General features: G+C 41.4%; 1 protein-coding gene across 2 annotated transcripts in view; it reads right to left on the reverse strand.

The window, feature by feature from the left end:
* The window catches only part of LOC110975937 (gamma-aminobutyric acid type B receptor subunit 2-like), a 127,817-nt gene that overhangs the window by 79,548 nt on the left and 24,990 nt on the right, over positions 1-23,279 (reverse strand). For both annotated transcript variants that reach the window (XR_015424283.1, XM_022228819.2), the window contains exons 3-8: positions 17,235-17,399; positions 16,133-16,234; positions 15,867-15,932; positions 11,108-11,296; positions 9,627-9,857; positions 6,275-6,338 (exon numbers count right to left, since the gene is read on the reverse strand). Coding sequence is in view for 1 of the 2 variants with exons in the window: in XM_022228819.2 (XP_022084511.2) it covers positions 6,275-6,338; positions 9,627-9,857; positions 11,108-11,296; positions 15,867-15,932; positions 16,133-16,234; positions 17,235-17,399 (817 nt within the window). In the remaining variant the exon portion in view is untranslated. The remainder of the gene's footprint in view (positions 1-6,274; positions 6,339-9,626; positions 9,858-11,107; positions 11,297-15,866; positions 15,933-16,132; positions 16,235-17,234; positions 17,400-23,279) is intronic.

Below are 23,279 nucleotides of genomic sequence, written 5' to 3' on the forward strand. Positions count from 1 at the left end.
GTTATTGCTCAAATTGTTCTTATTGTTGCTCTTTACATTGTATAAATCGCTATTTGTATTGCTCAAATTGGCCTTTTTATTGCTGGGGGAAGTAAGCGCCAAACCTACATAGTCCAATGAGATTTTGAAACGTAATCCGTCTTCTAAGAAAACTTTGGTGAGCTTTGTCAAAAAGCCCATCAAGTTTCGAAATCTCATTGGACTGTGTAGGTTTGGCGTTTACTTCCCCCAGCCAATTTGAACAAGTCCAACAAATTCAAGCCCCATTGAAAATCGTGTAAAATCAGGGCCCAATATCATATATACCAACATCTCTGAAGTTTCTGAAACACATATTAAATTTTTTCTGGTCCCTAATCTTTCAATTTCTATCCTTATTTTGTATTTATTAGTATTTCCACTGAACAAATCACCCCTCGAAAAGTGACTTTTCCGAAGTCTGCTTGCAACCGTTTATTTAATAGCAACCCTCAACTTTTTAGGGCACTTCAGGGCTATTTTTCAACCGTATATTTTAGTCATTAGGCCTACACTCTCAGATGACAGCCCAAAGACCCAGGGAGTTGATACTGGCAAGGATTTACACAATCCCACCACTTTCAACAAACGGTCGTCGCTAACCAATTTTTATCCTTTCCTCATCAAAGTTTTGTTATCTCAATAAAATTTTGACTTTCCCGACAAAATCTGTTCAAGTTGTTTCCTCAACAAAAATGGTTATTTCCTCAACAAAATTTGTTCTTCGCTCAACAATTTTGTTTTTGTTTTACCCAGTCATAGATGGTGAATCGATCACGTGATATGCTACAAGCGCGCATGTTTTACACATACGGCGATGTTGCCTAGCCGCAAAAAATCCCAGAGTTCATGTGTGGTGTCTACTGCGTTGCAATTGTTTAATCTTGAGTACGAGGCTGGAGAGCCACGGTGGTACTAATTGTTGTAGGAGATGTGTGCTTGTGTCCGTTCACATGTGTTGCTCTCTTCACTCTGACCATGACAGAGACCCGTGGGGAACTTCTGTTCGTACCCTCAGCTCTGTTCGTGGGACGAGTATGCTCTGATCACTGTTTCTGCTGCGATCGCCATTGCTCTTTGTAAAAAACGCTCATGTCGTTGTCTCTTTTCGCGTGCTCTTCAATCTTATCAATCTTGAAATGTAACCGTCGACAAACGCCGGTGCCGAATGAATACAGGTTTCTCTAGTAAACCAGCACTTTTAGGAATCCTAGATACCCCCATTAAAAAAAGCAAACAAAACAAAAACATAGGTCCACAAAAGACATCACAATCAATAACTTTCTTTGTAATTTAATATCTAATTTGCTGTTCAAATGGTTCAATTTGTCAAAGTGTTTTCATTTTGCAATAAAATATGCATATAGTACACATAAGACCGTCCCATTGTATCTATGACCATGATATAACAAAACAATTGCTATGTATTTATTTACCATATTAGTGTATCTATTTACACGTGTACACAGCTACATGGGATGGGCGCACATGCATAGTTTATCAGACAGCTGATAACAAATTGACAAGTCAGGGCATACAGTCGTTGCATACGACATGCACGCTGCTCCCGCTCCCGTGGCCTCAGCTGGCCTTGCGTCCCCCGTACAATCACTGCAGGCGTTCCCAACACTATGATGACGTTCCCAACACTATGATGACCCGTTTTCCTTCAGGAGCATGTATTTCGTTAGATATCAAAAAAACATTTTGGCTGTTTGGAAATTCAGACTCTTGACAAATTCTTCCAGCTGAAAATTGACAAACACTCATTGCAACGTACCGTACGTCCCTTTGATAGAGACCACTGGTGTGTTTTCTAGTAGATTTTCAAGGTTAAGTTTCGTTCCTGAAAATTCATCACTTTCTCCACATCGGTTAGACATAATTATCATTCAGTAAGCGGAACACGATGTCCCGCTCTATGCACGCTGTAGCGATGTAAACGTATCCATTGCATCCATTGCGTACATGAACTGTACGTGTAGAATAAAGGGTTGACAAATACACACAACGTCATCCCATTTCGCATTACACGTAACACCCCGCACTGCCACCATTTCCTAAACAAAAATGAAAGATTCGAAAGACATCCTTTGCGCCCACAAAATCTGTCGAGGACTTGCTTTCCCCGTCACATCATTCCAACGTTAAAAAAATCCCAACTTCAATATTTTCCTTAATTGCAATCATACTTACCCCTATTGCATTTCCCCCAATCGCCAGCGTTTAGTCACTGCACAAATGCTTCCCTCTAGTTTTATTTTATTTTGAATTGGACTAAAAAAATTGTTCTTTTAATGACTACAAGGCAGTATTAATTTAGAAACGGTATTAGCACAGTTCTTGGGTCGGGACTCGCAGTAAAGACGATTCTTCGGATGAAAAAAGCAAAGAAAATTGAACGATAGTTTCAGAAACAAATTCCTAGTTTGCCCTTGATGTGGAGCGACCATGCGAGTGGATTCTATACCCCTTTGCACAATTTCATCTAGCTAGTTTATATGTTCAACTTTCCTGAGTTATTTATTTCGATACAGTCTATGCAGTGCTATCTATCTATTACACACATCCAACAACGTACCGTGAATGTCGCACTTCATTGAGTCCAGCGGCCGACGCACGGACCTGTGTGTACATGAACACGTGCATGTACGTGGTTCAGGCAGGTCTAGTATATACATGTACATGTATTTGCACATGCAACTCTGGGGCTTCTCGTGGTACTCGTGAATTTGTACATCTTCTCGCAATGTTATAATTGCAAGCAGACCTGGTTTCGATAATGAACTTCTCGTGACCTGAATACTTTTTGTCTTCATCTTGCATTCCTGGGGCACTGAATTATTAATTCGCCCGCAAGGGCATAAAATATTTAAGGGGGAATCAACGTAATCAGTTTAGAGTTTTGGTCGATATGCAGACGGGTCTGGTCGGGAAAAGAATAAAATAGCGAAAAACTGTCAACAAATCTGAAACCTCCACACATTTCTCCACCACAGCCTACTGTTTCAAATTTCAGGTAAATGTTACTTAAACACAAACAAACTACTATTCGCGAAAACAGCTTTGAACAAAATAAATATATTCTTTGTAGGATTAGGACCATTGCAACGTATTTAAAAATAAAATTAAGAAATAGTAACACAATCGGCAAACTAGTTATTTTGTAAGGTACTGTTGTTTCAAAAAAGTGAAAAAGACGTACATTCCATGAAACAAAACAACTACTTGCCTGGTACGAATTAGCTGTCATTACTCATGTATATTACCCTCAAAGTCGGACATGCGCAGTTTGAATTGCCCCACTAAAATACACCCGTTGGGGGGGAGGATTTTTTTTAATGAAAAAAGGAGGAAAACGTTTTGCCTCTCTCCGATTGAAAGCCTTGATAGGAAGTCTCAACACATCAAATAATACAGCTGCATACAGAAGGGTTTCTGCCAACAAAATGGAATAACGTTACAGTTAATGACGTGATGGCGTTAGTGATAAATTCTTGTGTCCCCTTAAACCTATAAAGCTTTTTGCTTTTTAGTTGAAATGTACCGTATAGTTTCTTAAGAACCATGCCCATGGAAAATTGTCAAAAAGATCCTGGAATCGACAAGACCTATATTTTCCCCGAAAGGGTTAACTGGTGTGTGTATCAAGCACACGATGAACGCCAGAGCTGCATTTTACAGACCGGAAGTTTGCTCCGTCTGAAGTCGCGCAAAGGCTCGTATCGGACTTCCGATTCTATTCCCACTTTTCACGCACAATGCATTGCCGTAAACATTGGGTTACGTCATCATGTTTTAGGTCTCTTCAAAATGAGGGTTTGAGGATGGTCAGTTTTATACAGCATTTTGAGGCCATACAGATATATATTTCATGCATTTTATATTTATTATACATATATGTTTATTTATCATATAATTTTACTGTATTAAATATTATATATGTATTACATGTATGTATTATATTTTACTGAATGTTCTCTCTGAAGTTTACCTGTTTAGATAAATAATGCAATAATGTTTGTCTTTTCAACCAACCTAAAATACATTCTCAAGGGATTTTCTTTGTGCGCGGCAAGACGTGAATTCTGAAAAACGTGAAGGTCAGCCGTTTGCTTATACAACGTCATTATGGAGAAAACAGATATGAGGGGAAACCCAAACCCGCTCAAGCACGAGCTACACACACACCCACACTCACACCCACACTCACACCCACACTCACAACCTACCACAATTTTGTTCACATGGGGAGAGAACTGCAGGAAAAAACTTAGGCTGGTATCCATGAATTGATAATCTGCACTGTGGGTATGTTTATATATTTTAGATACGACAGCTTTTATTAATTTTGAAATCAACCCCCCTGCTCGTTTAGCCATGAAGTATAAACATGGGAATAACGCCTCTTTGCATGCTGTGTATGCGTACAATACATTCCGGCCTAAACCACGAGATCCATGCACGTCCAGAACGGAAATTAATTATGGCAGAATTTGACAATAGTTGGAAGGATTTAAATTAGTAATCAAGAGGAACTCAACGACGAAGATTTACAAGGCAATTCACTGGCCTCAGCAAGTGATGACGACTCGCCCGACTTCCAGTCAGACAACGAAGGGCACACCGAGGAACCGATCGTTCGTGGTGAGGAGCCACAGGGCCTAGTACCGCTTGAGTCCGAGGCCTCCGTCATGGTGGACGACGTGGCGCACGGTAAAGGAGTAAATCCCGCACAGACGCAGGGCTATACAGCTTATTTATTTATAAACAATGTGTTCGACAGGCCTTTGAAGGAACCATTTCTCGATACAGCGATAACAGAATAACCAATCTTACCATGGCCGTTTCTCTTTTCCGAAACGCTTCTCCGGACATGCCGGATCCCTGCCGTGGTGAACTCAGAGTCGAAACATTTGCTACAGGGTAGGGAGACTTCAACGTCGGGACAGAGCCTTTCTTCAGTCGAAACTGAGATTTCAAACCCAACTGACTCTTGAATATGGTTGATTCATCGGTACAATAGGCCTGTAAAATGTTCACCGCACACCAGATCAGAGACCACCTCCGTCAACTTGAAATCTGACCACGTTGTGATGTGGTTGACAAAGCAGAACCACTTTCTGCGTGTCTTCAGATCTCTCTTTGGAAACCTCAGAAAATTAACTTTGGAATTTAATGGCAATTCTGAGAGCATCCACTGACCACGCAGGACTTCGGCATGTTAATTATTTCGAACAATCTACCAAAACACGGGATAATGTGTGGAAAAATTCCTTACTTACACACGTTCACACACCCCTTCGCACCTTGGCTAGTACCGAATAAAACACGATGAAGTTTTAATTAGGGGGCAGAGGAATACATTTGTATGCGTTAAACACGAACCTGGTCTTTGCAAGATAGAGCTGCATCGTGTCGCCAACGTCAAATTCAACTTTGATTTTATTACACTTAAAGAAACTTTGTGCCGTAGTGTTCTGATGTAGGGTTAGTATACAGTCTGTCATAAAATGAACCCAACAAAAAAAACTTTAACTATGTTAGAGGTGTTCTTTAAATACGTTACAATTTTCTGTGATATTTTCAGAATGAAGAGATTATTGTGTCCCTCTTTGACAACAATATTTGCGACCGAAGGTCACGCATTGAAAACCTGATTTTTTAGGCCGTCTACAAGCGAATGATACCTTTTGCCGTTTAGTGGGAGTGGAATGCATCCGACTCAAAAGCAAACATGATCGACCTCGAGTAGTGTGCCATTGATTTGAAAAACATCCACACTTTATTTGAGATCGCCTTCATGTAGTTCTGAAGGTCAAAAAGCTGTTTCGCTGGGCCGAATTTATAGGTTCGTACATCGGTACACGGACGCAATACATAAAAGCTTTTCCACACGGGTGGAAATGGAACAGTTTAGTACATTTCAAAGGATAAGTTCTTACAGGCTGGGTTAAGAAGAAAGGACCAAACTATGTTTGTTGGGTTGTATGTTTGTGGCTGTGTTTTTGTGTTTTGTTAATTCAAAACTGTCCCTTTTCTAATATCAAGTGCCCTGTTGTGACAACAGATTTCTAAGAAGCAGAAAGATTTCGAAACAAAAGATCATACTATTTACAATCACTGACCACCAAACCGTTCTGAAGGGATTAAACCGTTTCCATGACGATTTGATTGGAGGTATGATGTTTAGAATGCTATGGAAGTTTTTCCTGAAATAATCATCACATACAGCTGATCGATTGGTTATACTTACTGATAATTCTCCTGATTCGAAACTCGCCTCGCCTGTCTCCGTTCGAGTCGAAGGAAACCAGACCCTGCATGGGGAAGATGGGTTTACCTTCAATCAGTGTGTCATGCCTGCCCCAGGGAAACGGCAGGCAGTAATTCAAGGCTATCGGGGCTATCGGTTTTATACCGGCTGGTAATCTGAGCTGGATAATGCAGGTGGCTCCACCACTGACGTCTTGTTATTCCATTACTCGCCATTGAGATGCAGACATCTTAGAAACATGTTTCCATTGAAAGTCAAACATTAATAAAGTGTTGAAAGTAATTTTGGATCCTGTTGTTCTCTTTACCTTTTTTTTTTCCAAATTCGTGTCTTTTAAAAATTAGAGTGACATTTTCCTAGTTGTTTTATTGACTCCGTGGGATGAATAACTTTATACATAATGAAAAACGAAAATTAACAAAAGAATACAAACAGTTTGTGGCAAGAAATGCATGAAGCATATTTTTCATTCATCAATAAATAAACTTGTTCGTAAAAGCGACAGAAAAATCAATATTCATTGTATCTTACATTTTATTCACGTGTCAATTTCTGTTTCTGGCTAGACTTGAAATCAAGTCGGTCCATTTTTCTGGCGATGCATACGCGCTAAGGTTCGGCGAGCAGTTTAATAACACGCGGGAACGGTCTGTGCAACCTTGCTCCCCAAAATGTGTTTCAGACGGTGCCCAATTATCGACTTGAACAATCTGCAAGCCTTTTTGTGCACACATATGGGGCTTGCTTCCAAAACTGAACAGAGCACTCTGACTGACTAAGAATCGCGATAATATGAATATATTATATTTAAGGGGCAGTTTGATTGGTCAATTGAATGCTGTTGCAAACCACAGTCTCGTTCATTGAAGAGGGTGTATACATTATCCTCAAAAGATGATTTACCATAAAAGCATCGATTCTTTTACCAGAAAAAGATAGATTTGTTCTTGAATAGTTATGTTTACTTTGTCTTTTAAGCGTCGTATTAAAAGGGGTACTAATGCAAGATATGAAAGAATCTGGCACTAATGGATTGTAGACATCCCAGGAATAAATGGACGAGTCCGTTATGTAGCAAGAGCAACCATTATCGCTCTGCATAAATATGAATCATTGTTACATTCATGAACACGTACCCAGAATCAGGTCTAGCAAGTCGTTGGGGGGGGGCACAGGGGTAGTGGGCTGTCGTGTGCCGAAACCAGATACTGAACAGCACATAAGCAATATGTATTACACTATACACATGTAATCAGACAACGCATTGGTTTGCTTGTAGAGCTCCTCACCCCGCTGCTGCATAATATTAATAATGCATACCAGGGACGAATCTAGCTTTCAGGAGACGGGGGGGTTGAGGGGCGTACTGAAGGGATATCCTGTGAAGGGATCCACTGAAAATCGTATAATTGTTTAACTATAGATGGATAGACGGACGGCGCGATCCCCGTCCAAGATTTTTTTGGTAGGCCTGCTCATTTTCCGTCATTCCACTGGTAATTCCATTTACCACCCCACCCTGGATCCACCTCTGCATACCTTCTGAATGGCAGGGCGTTACCATATTCATTTTTGCGGACACAAAAAGAATGTTGTTTACGAAATGTTTTGTGAATATTCTTGCAGTGAAGAATATTACAGATACGAGGTCGAAACCAAAAAACTCAACACGCAGGAAACAGACAGTTATAAAACAAACGGACAGCTATAAAAACAGACTGATAAAAATGTATATGACATTAACTCATGGTCGTTAATTCCCAGGGAATAGGGGATATATGTTTCCAGTTTTGGGAAGGGGTGGGCAGTAGGACTGCCCTCCTCCAGTTTTGGTTTGTTTGTTTCTTTCTTTCTTTGTTTCTTTGTTTTTGTGTGTGACACGTACAATATAATGGTCATTCTCACACCCACGCAATCAATTACGAGACAGAAGTAAGATTTCAAGCTTTGCATGGCGGAAGTACATAGGATGTAGGTTTGCGGCGAAGAGGTGTGGTTCTTCTCAGAACCACACCTCTTCCCAAAAGAGCATTTTTACATGGTGTACCCGCAAACCTACATCCTATGAGACAGAAGTAGTATAGCGTAACTCACAAATAAGCTAAAATTAGATTTAGAATTGGTCTCAGAAAAGATGGACTGATACAGTGTAAGATTAGTGTACTAATATGAAGGCACGTTATACAATTTGGCTGAGTTTCTGATAAAACGAATTACTTTCTTTCCTTTCAGATTTTATCAATTTGATAGCCAACAATACCTCTATGTATTAGGCTCATATTATTTTAGATTTCATTGCTCTCAAAACAGGGAAAATATTTATGCATAAACATTTTCAGTTAGGACCCTAGTGTGATGCATGACGACAGTACCAGGAAATTTCTTTGCACCGATAAAAATGCAGGGATCCTTTAAAAGCCTATGTTACTGGGGGAGGATGGCTAATAATTTGAGGACGACATCGGAGAGTTATACATATCCATGCACTCACTCTCATTGGTAACAATATGGCCCTGCGATATTTTAATCGAAGCCGTAAATTTGAGGTCTACGGGCAGAGGTCTAACCTGCCAGCCGAGGTCTGCGCCCCCGATGCCCCATGTTTTATTTTGCATTGGACCAAAACGATGACGGTGGCCGTGACGATGATGATGGTCACTTGCAATGAATGCCCCTTGAATATTTTATTTCACCCCCAGATGCCCTTATAGAAATTTAATTTTAGTTCAGTTGCTGTTCATGAGCTCCATGTGAGTTTGGCAGTATGCTTTTAGGTCAGAGTTTCTTTATTCCTTCGCCCAATTTGCTTTGGAAGAATGGCACATCGCTACCAGGCGGCATCGTTAGATGTACTGTCGAATGTAACACTATACAAAACATTTGCTTTTGCGGGGGAAGCGCTAGGTGCAGATGAAAGTTTTCACAAAGTATTAGCCATCACAAAAATATTGATACGTGTCTTTTTTGGGGGTGCACATATTAATTGATTTTCTCAACCTGTGGCTTGTAAATCCTACATTCACCCCTTCACTTTTCGACACATAAAACGCCACCAATGAATGCACCCCCAATTTGGCATGATTCCTAGCGCTCCGCCCTCACCAGTCATCCCCTGTACCCCTGCCCAACTCGCTGATACAGATTTATATCACAACGTTGATAAAAAGTGACATGAAGAATTGCAAGATAAGAACACTTAAAAGAAGATGCCAATAGGTGTAAGGAAATGATTTTGCAGATACTAATAGTTCAACTAACCGTCAATAAAGCAAACTTACACACTGAATTAAGCAGAAATAAAACGCATGAAATACATATTCAGTACACTTACTGAAACGCCCATGAAACTGAGCTCGTCCAGACTCTTACAAAAGGAGCGTGTCATTTTGGTGTCGCTATAGAAGAACTGGTCTAGCGTCTTAGGCTGAATGACTGGAATGGTGGCATTGAGGGCCAACGCGGCTGCCCAGACGGCATCATATGCGTACGGGGTGGGTTTAATCTCCACTCCGTAATCTGTGCCTGTCTTTGCCAGCATAATGTCTCGGTACTCGGAGGGAGTCTGAAAGTTAACCAATGGAACAGACTTTACATATAAGTAAACTTGTAAATCGGACCTCCAAATGACCTTTGTTCACTGATTTTGTCAAAGTTATTTATATGCGCACTGTAGCAAGAAACTTGGAAAACAAAAAAAAATGAAAAGTATTTTTAACAAAATACGGCTCCCCCGGTCGCCCTCTTATAGTGAGAATCCTGGCACCGCCGCTATTAGTCTGGTTCCCAGACTTATGGATCCGACTATTCTCTTTCGATTCAAGGATCCAACATGTAACTCCAAAAATATTCCGAACTTGCTGGCGTTAACATTTGCATAACATTGTTCACGATCGGACATATCTAGCCGTGTGCAGGGTGTCCACATAAAAGTATACGGTGACAAAAATTGCTTTATATATGGGGAAAAGAAATATATCTAGAAAGGGCAGGATGTCCTCCTTGCAATGGTATACAGCTTGTGGTGTTATTGACACAGATAAGTAAGCTTTGTCTTAACAAAGTGACCGATAAAACCAAAAACACCTGCTTCTATAAATATGTCTCTTTCACGACATCCAGCGGGTAGCTGGTTAAGTATAGCCCACTCGATTCTGAATGTCTTAATGTTAAAATTCTTGTGCATTTTGTGCCACTGTGTGAAGTACATCCTGCAAATGAAATGCAATAGCTTCCAGCCAAGACGTGGCTTTTTTGGTGACCACTGACATGGTGCGTAAAGAATCAATTTAACTGTGAACAGTACCTGGCCTAAAATTTTATTAAGCTAGATTGGTCAGGAATCATTAGTTCAAGGAGCCAGACTACGTCGCTGTAGGATCATAATGAGGTTGATCTGCCGCGTCATCTTTTTCCATCTGAAATCTTAAAATATTTATAGATATCACCTCCCTTGTGACTACAGATGCCCAAGTGGTAAACTCGTACGTGAGGCAAATAATATAACAGATTTTCTCAGGCTAATTCCACGTGAAGATTGCCATAAGTTATAGTCAGAAGAATTCTTCCCTATTACAGCATTTGTTAAACAGTTCATAGACTCTGCTATCGAGTATCTGCGATAAAAAACAATAAAAGAATGCATGATCATTTGCTTGCAAGTGCTGTGTTATAGGCTAAACTACATTGCATTATCATTGGGCAAGGCGAGCAATAACAGTTCCGATTTCTTTTTAAGCCAACACGGATGGTAGATATGCATGGGGCACTGTACAATGCCCCAAACTTGTTAATAGCAGTTTTAACTTAACTTACAATTCTGCCAATGGTTTCCACTTCTTCGGTACTCAGCGTCTGGAACCCAACTGAGATAGCGCCCTCAACGGCAGCGGTCATCTCCTCCTGTGTACAGCCGTAGAGATCCCCATCCAACCACCATTTTGGCTCGTAGTGACCGAAGATCATCCAGGCGTACTTGGATCCATACAAACCAGATTTGTAGGCCTAATCCAAGCAGGAATATAAAGGGTGCACATTAAATAGAAAGCGAATCAAAGTTTTTCAGGCTAGTGCGCCGCTGCCAGTATTGCTCTGCGGATTAAAGCTTTTATTTCAGGCCTTAATAGACCGACTCCGCCCGCTAGGTCACACGGCGTATAGTGGGTATTAAATCTCAACAAACACGGCGCCCACCAAAAGCAAAGTGTTTCATAAGTTTCATTTACCAAACTAAAGCCGACGCAACGGTAGGTGCCTTTATTCAGACCACACACAGGCCTATGCTGGGTAGCATACTGTAAATTGGCTGGATTGTTTGTAAACAACACTCAAATACACGTTGGTATGGGGTTGATACCCATTATAAGTCACCTAATTTAGCGGGTGCAATTGGTCTATTAAACATTTCCGCCTGACTACTGTCTTCTGACAAGTTCAAATTCACCAAGACGGTTTCACGAGGTCGTAATGCAAAACATGAAATGACTAGTAAGACGTAGGCCTGTAATCTTCTACTTAAAAAAGGTGGGACACCAATTGTTAATGAAGAACTGGTTTCAAGAACCAATTAACAGTTTGGTGAACCTGTCAGCTCAGTAAAGAACGATTTTCTTGCATTACACTTCATTAAAAACGCTACTAAAATACTAGACCGTAGTGTGAAGCTAGAGGAGCCATGCTCGTACATATTGTGACGTGACAGAGAATCCTGTGCAAGGGTTAAAGTCACCTAGCCTAGTGTGACTGTGCCTTAGTCCCAAGTGGTGCGTGTGTCGTCGAGGGGCTCGGTAGGTTGAGGGGCTAATTGGTGGTGCGGTATTGTTACTGATAGGATCTTGCGGTCGATATAAGGGCGGACTGCTGTCTTATGACACGAGTTGTGTTTAGCGCAGCCCTGACAACAAGTCCCATAGACTTGCTCAAGTCACTGACTCGGCACTGATTGTTGTTTATAAGTCAGGTGTCCAGGCTAAGTTTATTTTAAGCCATTGCTATCCAGGTTGCGTCACTGAACATTGGGCCAATCAGCTTAGGCTTTCCCCAACGTTGAACAGAGATCATCGAACTTTCTTGGGGGACGGTATACTTCCATCCCAATGGACTAGTCCCTTGCCGCTTAGGGACCTTCCGGTATACGTGCCGTCTGGCGCCGCACTCTGAGGAGATGGGCGCCCTCGCCTTCGTCGGGGGGGGGGGGCGTGACGTCACAATACCGTGAAAGCAACTGTACCGGAAACTGAATTAACAACTGTTGCACTGTGCATAATTCATTCTGTTGTAGGTTATTTTCAATCCAATAACAGTGAATGCACAGAGGTCTACTCGTGGGGGTAAACAACTATAATGAACTATGGCTGTCATGAAAGAGTAGGTCTATTCAGAAAGGGAACAATCCATTTAAGGAATAAGGATAGCAACATATTTTATAAATTATTGTCATTGTTATTTTGCTTAAACACCAAAAATCCGCCAAATGTCTTTCCTCCTTGAATTTTCAGAGTTGACGCAAAACATTTCACTGTTTGAAACACCTCCACTGTGAGACATGCAAACTGTTGCTAATTATACACACAGGTGTATAACGTGACCGCAAAGTAATCTAGCATGAACTGCTGAAACCTGTCCCCGACTTAATTTTCTTCCCCAGAAAGGATTGATTAGATTCCGCTGTTCACGTTTGAAGAGAACGGTCAGGGGAGTTTGTCTTTCTCACCCGATCAGCATTGCTATTTGGTGTCCCAGGCAGGACAAACTAATTTGATCTTTATAGATGTATATATTTATGCATGGCGGAGGGTAATGAACTATGAGTCTTCAATCGCGGACGAAATAATTCAGTAAAAGCGCCCACAGAGTATACTTTGAAAGGAAAGAGTATGGCGTGGGCACTGCATAGGTGTCATCCCGGGCAATATCCATTGTGGTAAAGCACACGCACAATCTAGTGTGGAGAGAAGATTCGATCACCAGGTTCCTCGGGAATCAAACAGATACACTGGAGGATGAGAGGCGCGAAAAACATGTCACTGCATACAAAGAACGAGTCTGTCTAACACGCAAACTTTTCTGTAACATGTAAAAGGCTTTTTTGGAGAGTGAAGATCATAAAGACTTTTGACTTTTGCAAATGAAACCTTTCTATTTCGCAACAAAACACCAAACAAAACAAGCTTGCATGTACATGAAATAATCGGTAATGTAAGACGGAAGAAATGTTTTTTTAGATATTCCAAATTAAATCGTTATTGTCCACTTCACATGTCGGGGTTCCATTTTTGACAGAATGCAGCTGTATCATTTTTGTGCAGAGTACCTGTATTCTATCAAGACTTTACACCTGACACGATGTATCCAGGTTTCTTTGGGATCTTTAAAGTTCTTATGTACATATGAATAGTAAACGGTTGAGTGAGGCAGAGGTTGAGATAATTGGCCAAGTCCACCCACTCTCTCGGTCGATCCCTGTTTCGCCGCATCAAACACCAGGAGGTCGCAAAGGAGAATTGCATGCCCGGGAAAAGATCCAAGAAAATCTCGTGTAGTTTGCGCAAGGCTGGTTGCAAGGAGGGACAGTGGAAGAAGAGATGTAGCAGCGGTCCTCTTTCCGAATATCCACACCAGCCACAGTTCTTTGAGACGGTACGGTCAAGGTGATGAAGTACTTCTTCGAAGTGGGTAATTTGTTATGTTTTTCCAGGCAATGGATGTATCCGCGTCCAAGGTGTCCTTATGCCAAGGTGTGGACAGTTGCCCCCGGGCATTAAAGTCGCGGGGGAAGATTTCGACAAGTACTTTCCTGGCTGCGACAAGGTCAGTTTCCAAGGATCGGGAGGACAAAGGACGAAGACCTGTCCTGTGCTGTGTCTGTTGAACGTCGTCGGCAGAGATCCACATTCTGTCTTCCCGGAGAAGATTCCGTACAGCGTGATGCCCAGCGACAGGAGACGACCGGAGAGCAGGTCGACGTTGGCGTGACTACATAAAAAAAATGCTATTTAACGGTAAATTACATACAACTCAAAAGAGTTCGGCAGTGTGCTCATTGAGGCTTTCGATGTAATCCAAGATTGCAACATTTTTCCGTGAACGACGGGAAGACTGGGGAGATATTCCCTCTCCAGATTGGAGTACAGTAATTGTACATCGTGACCTAGGTTCCGATATTGGCGGATACAGTAAACGAAGAAACGAAAAGAGGGACGTTTATTTTGCCATATCAGTCGCTGGAGCAAAGAAAATCTGTACGTCATAAAACGAGCTTTCAAACAGATCAACCCCAGGCCTCCTTTGTCTGGAGGTTGAAACACAATTTGTCTTTTAAGCCAGTGACGTTTATCGGTCCAAACAAAATTAATCAAAAGTTCTTGGAGTTGATCCAGGACGTGACTGGGAGGAGGAAGAACTGTCAAAAAATGAAAAAGTCTTGAAGCGGCAATTTGATTGGCAATTATTATTCTTCCTTTGAAAGATGTGGTACGAGCCAGGCCACTCCATCTAGCGAGGGTATTGTTGAGTTTATCTCTGCACATTTTCCATTTTTTTGTCGTGAGGACTCGGTATTTCCTAGATAAACTCCAATAAATTTAAGATCTTGATTATTCCACTTAAAACTGAGAGGACAATCAGATCTTTTGGTCCAAGATCTGACCCATAAACCTTGGCACCTGTTGGTATTTAAACATGCAGACAGGGTATAAATTTGATCGAAAATTTGAAATCCTTTGTTAGATGTGACAAAAACGGTGACGTCGTCAGCGTATGCCGAGACAGTCAGAGTGGTATCGAGACCGGGCACAGAAAGTCCGTCAAAGAAAGAAAGACAGGAAGGGAGAGAGGGAGGGAGGGAGAGAGGGAGGGAGGAGAGGGGGAGGGGAGGAAGGGAGAGAGGGAGGGAGGGAGAGAGGGAGGGAGGGAGAGAGGGAGGGAGAGAGGGAGGGAGGGAGGGAGAGAGGGAGGGAGGGAGGGAGGGAGGGAGAGAGGGAGGGAGAGAGGGAGGGAGGGAGAGAGGGAGGGAGGGAGGGAGAGAGGGAGGGAGAGAGGGAGGGAGAGAGGGAGGGAGAGAGGGAGGGAGGGAGAGAGGGAGGGAGGAGAGGGGGAGGGAGGGAGAGAGGGAGGGAGAGAGGGAGGGAGGGAGGGAGAGAGGGAGGGAGGGAGGGAGGGAGAGAGGGAGGGAGGGAGGGAGGGAGAGAGGGAGGGAGAGAGGGAGGGAGGGAGGAGAGGGGGAGGGAGGGAGAGAGGGAGGGAGGAGAGGGGGAGGGAGGGAGAGAGGGAGGGAGGAGAGGGGGAGGGAGGGAGAGAGGGAGGGAGGGAGAGAGGGAGAGAGGGAGGGAGGGAGGGAGGGAGGAGAGGGGGAGGGAGGGAGAGAGGGAGGGAGAGAGGGAGGGAGGGAGGAGAGGGGGAGGGAGGGAGGGATTGATTCATTGATTGATTGAGACCAGTATTCCTCCAGATTATCAAACCAAACACGTTACGTGCGATCAATTTTTTTAAAATTATCATGTGATCGCAAATTCCATCTTGCTCAAGTTGGAAAAAATCCGTTTGAGGTACTCTTACTAAAGGTCACATTACTCACCTCACAAAATACTTTCCTCGCTTGAAATTCATAGAAGTTTCCCACGATAATCCGAACATCTTTTTCCTGTACAAAGTTAGTGATAAACTCAGAAGTAACTCAAGTAACTGAAATATAACGTGACGTTAAACTTTAAGCTCGAATTGAACATTTGTAGATTCACTTCATCAGTGCTTTGTTCAATATTGACAATATGCTCCATTCAATCAACGAACTTTTATTTCAATTCATGTTTAACAATGGCTCACCCTATGCTGAGACCTCACCTTAAAGAACTTGAAGGGCTGTACTAAATCGTCGTCAAAATTCTCCTTGGCTATAATTTCGATGCTATTGTTTATAAGCTTAGTGTGCATATCCTCCATTGCCTGGTAAACAGAACGAAATTCAACAAAAGAATCATTCTATGGGTCCGCCCAAGATAGAGATCGCTTGATTTGAAAACAGGTAAGGGAGTCGCTATATTGAAAAACTAACAACCAAATTGCTAAGTCAAATTAACACTAAATATCTTAACAAATGCACGTATAAGATTAAAACTAAAGATAAGAATGAAAGTCAAGCAGTTGTAATGCTGCAGTTAGTGCATAGTGATAATGATAGGAAAGTTGTCAAAATTATTTTTTCCCAAAATTCCTAAAGTAACTATATAGAACTAGAATGTAAACAGTGCAATACTCTTATACAGCACTGACAAAAGTTTCCGATGTGATGTTTTTTTTAAATCGAAGCACATAAATGAATTAACTCGGTGAGGGAGGTTTCCTTCTTTTAATCAGGGAAGCATAGTTTTTTAAACGCTTGAAAAGGTCAAGGCTAAATTATTGTCTTAGGTTTAATCGACTTAAACGAGAAACAGAACTTCAGATCCCTTTAGCCCTGCCTTTTACCCTAAAGGCCCATGTAAACCACGCGCAATAACGAAACGCGGTATCAGACAGCAGAAATACCCCGCGATATGTTACGCTTACTAAAGAGCGGCAATTCGTTTGGTATTACGTGAACGATATTGTTGTAATAACCGTAAGACAATTTCTAGTATCATGTTTTCAGCCCATGTATTTTAAATGAATGGTGACAAAGACAATCCTTAGTTGAAATAATAGATCTGATTTATTATTTCTATAAGAATACGATTGTAACATTTACCCCATCCATAGGTAACAAGTGCTGTAGGACTACTAGTCAAACGTTTCAATCATCTTCACCACCCCTTAACGTGTGTCCCTCTTCAGACTAGAGCTATAGTTTTGGGTAAAATATTATTATACCTAAGGCAGGTATTAACCAAACCAAGCGGTTGAAAGTCCAGTCGCACAAATGGATGCGTGAAGGCAATCACTTCCAAACTCTGCTGCATTAACTTACCATGGTGGATTCAGTTCGTCCCAGCGTAGCTACACGCTTCCATCCCCACTGCTTAATCATGAGCACCCGGGGGTCATTATAGCCCGTGTTGGACATAATGGTGCGGTACAGGAACGGATAATGCGACCTGTCTCCTAAGTGAGGTTCATGAGAGCCATAAGAGATCTGGATCAAGAAATGACAGAAGACAAAATTGAACACAGAAAAAAAGCGAACTTCAGGCACATAGTCTTCAGTTTGGCATTCCGTGCTCCATCTACCATTTTGGAGCATTTCCTGGCTAGTCTTGATCACGTAAAAGTAAAGCGGGTGCAAATTCAGCTGAATTTTGCTTTTTCTTACACGAATTCGGCGATCATCAAAATGCTATCACTAGTAATTTGCTGTGGCCCATGCACAGAGCCACGTTCTGTGCCGTGACCCTCGCTTGAGTCCTTGATATATGCTCCCAACAAAACAGTAGGCCTACTTTAACTACACAAAATAACGAATCGTTCTGGACCTGGTGCGTTTAACACTGAGGCTAAGACTGATAGACCAAGAGTTCTGAATTCCCCACCTCGGCAGGTCTATTCATCTGATTTACAACATGCATCAGTGCCATCTGTATTACTGACTATTGCCCAGTAACTAGTCAATAAACTTGACGAGGCTGAGGTTGTTCTCATACAGAACAATATAGATATTTGCATTGTCAACGAGACATGACACCATTATGATTTTCCTGAGCAAGCGCTCAGTATCAACAACTACAACCTGTTTTTAAAGTCCCGACAACACCAACGTGGAGGAGGTGTTACATCAGGAAGCCTATCCGTGCCAAGGTGTTAACTGATGTCACTGTACAACAGGAGCTTGAGTGTCTGTGGGTATTACGGTGCGACCTAAACGCTTGTTCGACGAGTGCGTGCTGCTTACAGCCCACCTATCCGTCTCGTTCTCCCTATCAGGACTTATCAGTTGATCATTGCGTTATCTTACCCTGACATTGGTTTTTATCATTGTACAAGACTTCAATAGAACTAAACTTGACAGTGTAATGAGTAGTAATGATTTAGAACAGATCATAAAATTTCCTACCAGAGCTCAGGCAATCTTGGATTTGATTTTTACAGATACTGAAAGGTACTATACGGGTCCTAGAAGCTTACCTCCCATTGGAAATAGTGACCACAATTGCATAATTCTTAATCCTTGCATTGAACCTGTGTGTAATAAAATCAAGTTGCGCTCTGAAAGATTCTAGGATTGGTTTTGGTACCTGGATTCAAAACCAGGAGTGGACTGAGGTTTATAACTCTGTTGGAGTACAAGCTAAAACTGATGCTTTTCATTGTTTAATGAATGAAGAAATTGAAACTCATTTTCCTAAAGTTATCAAGAAAGTGTGTACCCCTGATACACTTTGGATCACTCCTAAAATTAGAAAAAAAATGATTTATGCCCGTCAGAAGGCATTTGGCTTAGGTAATGTTAGTAATTGGCGAGCACTGCGCAATAGAGTGAAACTTGAAATAAGATCTGCCAAAAACAACTATTATGCTGAGAGGGAAAGACATTTACACAAATGGGATCCCAAGAAATGGCACCAACAGGTGAAGGTCATGACCAAAAGAGAGCGTACCGAATTTAGTATACCTAGAGTATGTGCAGACAATTATACTTACATTGCTAAGGCTATTTATGACAAATTTGTTCATGTATCCTCTGGTCTAACACCTTTAGACAATACCAAACTCCCTGTCTTTTTACCGGCTCCTAGGCCACCTCCTCTTCTGTTCCCATGGGAAAGGTTAAAACATCCAAAGCCTCTAGTCCGGATGGAATTCCGCCTCAGCTTCTCAAAGAATTTGCATACAAGCTTAGTGTTCCGTTCATTTATATTCTTAAAAGCTAACATAATGAAGTAATTGTACCTTTTCAGTGGAAAAAGGCAATTGTTTTTCCCGTTCCTGAAGAGTATCCAGCAAATAGTGAAAGCCTGAGGCCGGTGTCCCTGGCGGATGGCTTGTCCGAAATTGCTAAACAGTTTATTGTTAATTGAATGCTTGACGACATTAGCTGTATAAAATAGACATCACTCAGTATGATAATGTTTAAAGGGTTTCCACCTCACACTATTAGTTTGATGCATTTTTGTACACAGTGGAGCTGATTTTCTCAACAATAGGGGCACTGTTGTTTTGGCAGACTTTTCGAAAGCTTTCGATCTCATTGAGCAGACACTTCTAATTAACAAATTTTTATAGTTAGGGGTAAGGGAATCAATTACTTTCTTTGGATTTGCAGTTTTATTTCTAATGGGTAACATATAATCAGACATTATCTGACTTCAAAACACCCAGAGGAGGTCTTTCACAAGGTACCAAAATCGGTCCGACGATTTTTCACCAGATGATAATGTTGGTATTTGGAAGTGCGTGGATGATATATGACTTAACTTTAGCCGAGAATTGCCCTTGTTCAGTCACTGGTAACCTTCAAATTGAATTTGCTTGAAGAGAAATCCGCCCATACCAGCATTAACTATAGATCCCAACCCATTTGCGTTTGTGTCTTCAACAAAGACCCTTAGTGTCAACAATCAAAACGACTTGAACTGGGATCCCCAGATTAGTGATATGTTAAAGAAACAAACAGGCGTTTATACATGTTACGCACACTTAAATTTGGTTTTACAATAGATTAATTAACAGTTGTTTATAAAGGTTATGTCAGACCCACGACAGAATATACTGAAATGGTGGGGAATTTTTCACTTACTAAAGATCAAGTTCATATTTTAGAAAAGTTAAAAAAAGAGCGTGTAAAATTATGCTTGGTGATGATTATAATTTGTATCAGGACGCTATGGAAACGTGTGTCATTGAAACCCTTGCTGACCGTCGGCAGGCACATTGTAAATTTGCTGAGTCTCTGTCTCAGTGTAAACAAACTGATACCCTTATTCCTCCCGTAATGAAAAATATTCATGGCAGGGAGTTGCGTGGTTTGATCCATTTTACTCGTATAATTGTTTATTAGTATAATTATAACTGTGTTTAATGTTTTTGTGCTTGCTATTTTTTGGTGTACTTTAATGTATTCTTGTAATTTGGCTTGTAGCCGCAAAGATAACAATGAAGTAAACTAACGAATGAAGGAGTGAAAAGGGAGAGAGTATGTAAAAACCTAATCGTTTGATGTAGCACGGCAATAGATTGCGATTTATTGGTCGAAAATTGTTAATATGATACGCTATGAACACGTATAAACCAGACCGCAAGAATATTGTCATGAGCGATGTTCGCTGTGGTTTACCCGACGGTACAGTATATTACTGTGATTTTTTTTCAATGTCGAAAGTGTCTTTGTATTGATGTGGCCTTGGGTACAGGGTATATGTGCTGTGGAGGGAAAGTGAAGCACTATTTTTGCTACGACCGCAATGCGCTCGTCAAACAGCTCCACAGGGCGCAGGGAGGGGCAAATAATGACGCAATTTTTCGGGCATTCGTTCGACAGAGTACATTTGAACAATAACAATATCAACTTTTTCATGTACGCGTAACACGTGCGCACTGCAAATACATGCGATGATTACGACAACAAGCAACCCAGGCTTTGCACGTCAAATTATTTCCTTCACAAATGTTTGTGAAGCGCATTTGCCCTTTTCAGCGCTCTGTGTAGGCGCTGGGCGACAAGCGAACGACCACAATTTTGTTTACATCGTTCGTTCGTGTTTTTACTGGTCCAATTTCGCATAATCCCACCTCAGCAATGTCGGCAGATGATAGCGGGTTGGTTTTGAGGAAAAGGTTCTTCTCTCGTTCCAAAACGAGATCATAAATTTAATCCTTGAGCAGGACAACATCAGCACGAAGAAAAATACGGAAGATTCCGTGTGTGCGAATGCGGCAGTTCAAAATTCTGCATCCCCATAAGCATGACAGGAGAGACCCCGCAGTTTGAGATGTTACCCACGACAGAGTTTGATATAGGTTTCTGGAAATCGTTTGTTATCTTGGTCGAAAATTCAGAATTGCTTATTGTGAATGGGTGTTAGGTTGTCAAAATTATGGTTTCGTGTGGTGCAGGGAACGCCGCAACCAATCAATTATCCCCAAAATAACAGCGGCAGCGTTTCGAAAAGTTGTTTGTCTGCAGCATAGTCCTGGTGGCGCGCTATACTGTGAATCGCCCCTATTTTAGTGAAATGAAGTGCGCATGACACAGTAAAATGTTTTTTCACTTTGTTCCCATGCATTCATTAAATATACTCTCGTGATATAACAAAACAATAATTGTTGCCTGTTTTGAACACATCGCTTCATGTGTGCAAAACCCATATACCATTACACAGCACACAACAATATGCTGTAGACCAGCCACTTATGTATACCAGTATCATCATTCACATACTGCTCTATCCCACAATCCCTCCAGCTTTTGACCAAAATACTAAAATCCTTACAGTTGTTCGAATTTCCCTTGAGATTGTGACATTCATTTTGTTTTAAGGAAAGGTGCAGCTAATTTTGAACACAGGAGGACTTTCTTGTGCGACGAGCGATGGAGAAGAAAACTTGCACGGTTCAAGCAACGTTATTTCACACACTAGATCAGAATGCCTCATGGATGCCACAGCTACTTCCGACATTGGGGAAAACTGGTTTTCTTGCTTTTCACAGACACGGAGAGAGTACTTAGTGTTAGCCCAAAGCGTACAGTCTTTGGAGAATATACCTGTATTTCCACTTAAAACTGCATTACCCTCCATCCCACGGCAAATTCGGGGTTGCACTGAGCCTTTGATATCAAGAGTTTGCCTATAAATTGTCATGTCACTTCTGGCACGAAGTCGATGTTTACTAGCTTGCAAGACAGACTGGCAATTGTCCTCCTTAAAAGTGCTGAATATTGCTCAAAGTTCCACTGCTCCAGAGGTTTCTTGGTACAATCTATTAGCTCTTCGCCATCCAGCCTTCGGGCGTAAGACCGAGTATGTGTTGTACTTTTTCATATCCCTTAAAGATGGAGTGCATTTCAGCACTATGTTTAGAGCGGTAACTGTTTTTACATTCTTCGCATAATACCAAGAGACCATGCAATTATTAAACCTTGTGAGACGTTTGATTGTTAACGTGTCAGTGTTTATGTACTCTGGGTTGGATTATGGACTCTGTCGGTGCGAGATGCTGTAAGCATGATCGAAATTACACGATAAATATATATAATCAACGACAAATCTCATGCCTTGCAACGAAAACGTTGACTTTTTAAGCTTATTTTATCTAAATAAATGCCCAGCAGGTTGTGGTGAAAAGTCCAGGATAATTACACATACTTATTTGCATACACACTGTGTTACCTTTTTACAGCACAGGGTTCTCATAGGAGATGTTGATAAAATATATAAGTTGCAGTTGAAGGAAGACTGTCTTAATCGCGCCAGAATAGCAAATTATTCTTAGATCGTAGCTACAGGATTAGTGAAGCATGAACAAAGAACAAAAAAGGAAAATATGAAGCACATCATTTTTTTAGACAGTTTTTACAGGGCGGAACCGATTTTGTGGACGCGGCTATTAACGAGGGGTCACGTGATCGATGTAACGTAACAAGTGCTCCAAGGGTTTCTGCGACGATTATCCGCAACTTCTACAGACCAAAGTACTGTTTTGTTTCGGAAAAACACAGAAAAAAAATCATTTACGGCGGCAATTGTTGGCAAATTCTTTAAATTTGTTGACATTTTTCTCCCAGTAAATATATAAATATCTGCAGTTAATAATAATGAAATGAAAAAACCCTTTGGTGAAAGAAAAGTCTCCCTTTACAGAAAATGTAGTCGTAAGCATTATCGCGTATGTGGTTACACAAAGCTATACGCAATGAAGAGGAATAAGCTAGAGTTCGTGAAAATCAACTGGGCTGTTATCAAAAGACGAAATCGGTTTATTACTAAGTTACCCGAAAAAAAAACAGTGACTGAACCAGGAGTATCGTGCATCTCAAAATAAAACTCAGGTACCCGGGTGCTTGTAATAGAGAGGTTTAGTT

Source organism: Acanthaster planci, linkage group LG02 (assembly GCF_054643075.1).
Source record: "Acanthaster planci isolate LZ-2023a linkage group LG02, COTS_SCS, whole genome shotgun sequence".
Classification (NCBI taxonomy): domain Eukaryota; kingdom Metazoa; phylum Echinodermata; class Asteroidea; order Valvatida; family Acanthasteridae; genus Acanthaster; species Acanthaster planci.